This window comes from Chrysoperla carnea, chromosome 1, assembly GCF_905475395.1.
Source record: "Chrysoperla carnea chromosome 1, inChrCarn1.1, whole genome shotgun sequence".
Lineage (NCBI taxonomy): Eukaryota > Metazoa > Arthropoda > Insecta > Neuroptera > Chrysopidae > Chrysoperla > Chrysoperla carnea.
In genome coordinates, this window is record NC_058337.1 from 106,762,543 (window position 1) to 106,768,542 (window position 6,000).

Sequence of the window (6,000 nt, forward strand, 5' to 3'; positions counted from 1 at the left end):
CTTATATTATGGAATTTCACAAAATAAAATTCGCTATATATGTATTTTTTTGAACGAAGAAGTCAAAGACCGTATTTTCGAAATAAAAACATCATGTTATTCAAAAGTTTTTCATAAAAGTATAAAAAATTAAATTTATTCTGCACTTTAATTATTTATTTATTTTTTCATATTTAAAAAGCTCTCTTATACTCTTTAGCATGTGTATACTGGGTGTACAATATCACAATAATGTTATGTAGTTTAGATAATCTTTAAAATGTAAGCATGTATATTTATTAATTTCCAAAATCTATTTTTGTTACGTTCTTAATAATAAATGCGATCTCTATTATTCATTTTATTTTAGTGGTTTATTTTTGCCCATATAATACAAGACAAAGACAAGGACAAAATTGAACTATTTTCTTAAATGGCTTAGTCAGGGGAGCATGTAATATTTAAATAAAAAAACTTTTTTAAGATTAGGTACAATCTCTTTTTTTTCATAATATTTAAAATATTTCAAGAATGATGCTATTTAGGGCAAAAGTTATAGACATTAAGAGCGAATTTACATGATGGCAGAAATACTAGAACAAAAAAATAGTTAATTTTAAATAGGTCTTCAGCGTGGAAAGTATATCTTAATCATGCCCTGAGAAGAAAGTCCGATTCAATTTCGATTCACTTATTAAATTATTAACTATTTTACAATGAAATAGAGGGCACTAATAATTTAAACACAAAAATATCTCAGAAAAAATAATTATATATTCATTGCAGTTGTAATAATATAATATATGATCTTCCGTACACAACGAGCTGATTGGCTTTAAATATCGAAAGGCAGTTTTTCGATAAAAATTATAATACTCAAAAAACAACTGCCTTCTCTCAGAGAGTTGGGGCGGGGGTAGTAGCAAATGGCCAAATTACTCTTTGTTGGAAATAGATTTCATTCACCTTTTTTGTTTTAAATTAATCTTTTTTGTCAACAACAGAACTGTTAATTTAGTAGAGGAACAATAATTTATTATGTTTTTGCTTTTTACTTTTCTGCCATCATATAAAACTGTCCTAAAATATGCCATATAAATACTAGGTAAGTAGAAGTCACTCATAGAGAACGTGCCATGAATCATCAAATCATGAAAATCATTAATTTATAATGTCTACTGTACAATCGAAAAGCATTTCTATGGCACATTTAATTATTCTAGGAATCACGACAACCTAGAATCTTTGCAACCCTATAATCTTTCATGGCTTCTCTTGCATAAATACTGAAGAATTATAAATTGCTTTTATATTTTTCAAACTCAAAACTGGGAAAAACGATATAGAGAAAAAAATAGGCTATAATTAAAACTTTGAATGACCAAATTTTAAGCAGTTACTAAAAAGTCCGCTCGTCCGCATGTCGAACAACTTGGACAAGAGTAAACTTTTATTTTTTTTAAATTTCCTCCATTCCTTTCCTCACCTAAAAAAATACATTAACATTAAGAACGTAACTAAATTTGTAAATAACAAAATTATCAAATGGAATATTTGTAAAAATAAATTAAAATGACACGGAAAGCAGGTATTGTATTTTGAATTTTCACCAAGAGTTCGAAAAGTTAGCGTTAAGAATGTTTTTCTAACCATAATTTAATCGGAGTTTACCATTGGGGACATTTTATAAATTTTTTAGTTTTGTATATGGTCATTTGTATTTCACACAACGAAAATAACAAGAATTTCGAAATAAAAGCAGGGCTTTAGAGTTCCAATGGCTAGAAAGTTCAAAGAATATTTTAATTTTTCAAAGAAAATACTTGCATACAAACTTTCTCTGAAATAGATTAAATTTCCTTGAAATCGACGACACTAAGTTTGGACGTGACGAATACTTCAATTTTGAAAACTTAGCATGTTAACTAACTTCCGACAAAATATCTTCGTAGTAAAAAGAATTAAAAATATTAAATGTTCTGATGTTCGAATACGTCGATATTAATTTTTAACTAAATTGACATCAAGTAAGCAATGAAAGGAAATTTTTTCCGTATCTTTTTTCGTCACGAAATAAGTCATTAATAAAGTCTCTGATTTGTAATCGGATTTCTACAATCCCATGTCACGATCGTTTTCTGGCCTAAAAGTTTAAGATGTACTCCTGATGGAATAATATTGGAGCAATTTGTCGTATCAAATTGAATTTATTAGTACGACAAAAGTTAAATGGCGGCTGCTCATAGTTAACTACCAAGAACGTTATTTTCCGCTAAACGCAGCGAATATGATTGATAAATAAAGTTTAGTGCCTTTCTGCTTACTATGTTTTTTCAATCATGAGAATTTATCCATTTCACAATAAAGTATAGCATATTGCACGCTACTTTAGGCTACATGATTTTTTTAAATTTAAATCGAAATTGTAAATGATCACAAAGCTTGCTTACTTTATGTCCACAACAAAAAGGAGTAAATTGATTCAAATCACAAAATTTTGGAATGAATCGACTCGAATTTAACAATATTTTCGTTTTCTTTTTATTTAGATGATTCGTGATGAAGAAAATATGTCATCATTGTATAATGAAAATACAACATTATCCGATCCATTATATTCCGATTCATTGGATGAGAATGATGGGAATGAAGAAGATAATGCAACAACTACAACTGGTCCAGATAGTATTAGTGAAAAAAGTCATCCAATATTTCAAACAGCCAATAATTTTTTATGGAATAATTTATCGAAAACATCAGAATATTTTGATAGTATTAATTCAGCTGATTGTTTTAGTTCAGAATCGTTACAAAGATGTCGTGAAGGTTTAGCAGAATGTGATTCATTGGAGGAAAAACCTGATATTAAAAATATACATGTGTAGAAACTAATGGCATATTAAGTAACTAATAAAAGTTTAGTATTTTTGTTTCAAGTTATTCAATGTTTGTTAGGAAAAAATTGCCCACAGGCAAAATTGAGCAAGAAAGATGAAAATCTGATGAAGTTTGATGTTTTACATATTTTGCATAATTATTCACTATACATTTGACATACTTTTCATTGGGGGCGTTTACCTGATAAAAGTGCTTACACATACTTGAAGGCGAAAGCAAAATGATAACCCCTAAATGTGAATAAAACTGAGTGTAATAAGAAATATATATATAATACTGGATATAATTTCTCAGCAGGTTCAGTAATCGGAATTTTCATTTTATGAGCTTGAAAGCTATGTTTACACCAAGAAATTAAAGGTAAAAACGAATAATAGGCTGCGATTTCTCAACATTGTTGCTGCTATTTCGCTTTCAAGTCCTACGGTTGTGAGCGCTTTGATGGGCTAAACACTCCCAATCTAATTTTCGAACCTTTTATTGCATGCAATTTTTTTACTAAAGGTTATAAAAGTTCAAACTTCATAGTAAGGGAGAATAAGTTAAACCGTTTCTCATAACTGAGATATTTTTCAAATGGGGTTTTTTAAAATTCTTGACTTGTCGTGAGAAGGGGCTCCTACTCTTAATACTCTTGTAATTCTTTAATCATAGTTTTTAATTTCAAAATTATATGTTAGAATGGAGGTCATGTTTTTTAAATTAATACAAATATTAGAACTTTTACTTTTCTAAATTAATTGTTATAGAAACCGAATAATGTCAATTTTTGTAAAATATCGAAATTTTTCGTCTGATGAATTTGGTTAATTATTTCCTTTTTATTCTGTAAAAACAACAAATTTGGATTATGTCATAAAACATTTGAAAACGTCGACTCAAGAAATTTTGAATTATTTTCGATATCATTATTTAATATTTTCATAAGTCTCCTAATATTTTCAACTTCCATATTTATAGAAAGCATAAAGTTAGAAATGATATGTAAATTAATGGAGTGTTTGTGTAATTTCCTTACTGTTTTGTACAATAATCTTTCTAAGTACCAAAATTATTCAGGATTAAATTTGATATAATCAAATTTTTAAATCGCTCGACAAAAATGGTGCTTTTTTCTGGTGATTTGTTGTAATATTTATTTATTTATTATTTATTAGAATTTAGAATTGTTTTTAACTAACCTTTGGAATATTTGTCTTGTACTGACTTCAATAAATTTTCCTAAGAGAACAGTATCAAATGAGATTTATTTCTCCAGTATTTTAATTGAAATTCCAAATTTTCTGAGTCGAAGAAGTTTTTTTTTTGAAAAATCGATGTTATAAAATATGTATTCTTGTGTCCGTCCAAACACGTCCTTTCCAACGACGTTTGGACGTCCGTCCAAACACGTTTTGTTCGAGTGTAATCTTGATAATACCTAAAATTTACTATACCGAATTATACACAAATTTTATAAAAATAACACACTTGTATAATAGAGAGTTTTATTGACTTCCAATTTTGCAATCAACATATGACTGAATCAATTTTAATTACATGATAATTGCCTCTTTACATAAAACTGTGGTTAAATTTTAAAATAGATGGTTTTCTTTAATGATTTAATTATCACATTCATGTAATGCCGAAATGTCAAAAACATGAATCCATTTCAATTAAAAAATGAGTGTACAAGCTCTCAATTTGTATTCGGTAATATCTCATGCTATGAGCAGAACAAAATTTTTTAAGAAGAGCTGTATTAGTTTTAACAGAAGAGAGAGGAATGAAGCTGCTTTCAACGAACATTGTTATGATCACAAGCTAATGAAAAATAATCTTAAACTCGCTGAATAAAAACAAATTGAAAAATTTTGATGTTAAATTAATTTTCCATGGAAATATTTAAAATCTAAACGTAAACATTTTGATATAAAAAAATATTAATAACAAAATTTAAAAAAACAAATAAAATTTCATCTAAACTAAAAATTAAAACAATTGCACTTGTAAAAAAAATTCAACTTATTAAACAAATATGTAAAAATTATAAAAATATTTTTTTTAAGAAGAAAACCTATAGACTACCGAAGTATTAGCGAAAGTTCTTTGTTCAATTGGAATATAAATATTTAACTATGAGTTTTAAAATGCTTTGTTTTACGTGAAAAATAAAGCTTGGAAGCTTATTTTTAAAATAAATCACGCTAAAGCATATAATTTTAGCAAAAATTTAAATATTAGTTAGAGCCGTTTATGCGATGTTTATTGGCTTGGTTTTAATTTTCCCGTAAAACAAAATAAAATATATTTTATAAAATATGCCATATGAAATTTTGCAACTATCTTTATTTACGAATTATACCTACAATAACCGGCAAAAATAATGTGTCAAAAGGGAAAAATTATATACAAAAAGTTAGATTTCAAATGTTTTTAATATCGATGAAAGTCAATTTTTATCATTTTAAATGTTTATCTTTTTCTGAAAGGAAACCCAAGTTAGTTTCTATACTTTCGAAATTGGGATAAAAATAACCGAATACAGATTCGGTAGGTTTTTTACTTCAAAATCATATAGTACATTATATTCGCAAATTTAGACTATTCTGCTTAATTCTTTCACTCAAAAACCAAAGCATATCGAAATCAAAAGTTTGCTCTAAAAGTTGTATACTTACGTTTCATTTAATATTGTTGACTTCTAACAGAATTTAATATCAAAATTTGGCTTCCAGAAATCGTAGTAATCTATTATGATTTTTCTGAAACTTAACACCTTTGAGGCTTATTTACATTGTCTAAACTAAATATTATTACCATACATTTCAATCGAAATGTTCTCTGTTTTGGGATATATTTCTAATATATAATATTTTGCGAATTTTCCAGCCCGCAGGAAATCATCCCCCACAGTCATTTGCGACTTTAATCAATGGAAAAAAGATGTCTTAAACTATTCCCAACACTTATATCATTTAGTTGCATCCTAGATAAAGCCTGCAACTAAATTTTTATCCTATAGCAAAACTTATCTAGATAAAAAATCTATTTTCTTAGGATAGTTATCATGAATACTATTTAAAGTAATAGAAACTAACTTAAATCTCTTTTCAATTCTTTTAATTTTTAATTATAATA

General features: G+C 27.0%; 1 protein-coding gene across 2 annotated transcripts in view; it reads left to right on the forward strand.

Moving 5' to 3' along the window:
• Positions 1 to 3,492, forward strand: part of LOC123290881 — a 220,839-nt gene extending 217,347 nt beyond the window's left edge. For both annotated transcript variants that reach the window (XM_044871236.1, XM_044871237.1), the window contains exon 6: positions 2,529 to 3,492. In XM_044871236.1, coding sequence (XP_044727171.1) covers positions 2,529 to 2,864 — 336 coding nt within the window. In that variant the 3' untranslated portion in view covers positions 2,865 to 3,492. The remainder of the gene's footprint in view (positions 1 to 2,528) is intronic.
• The last annotated feature ends 2,508 nt before the right edge of the window (positions 3,493 to 6,000 follow it).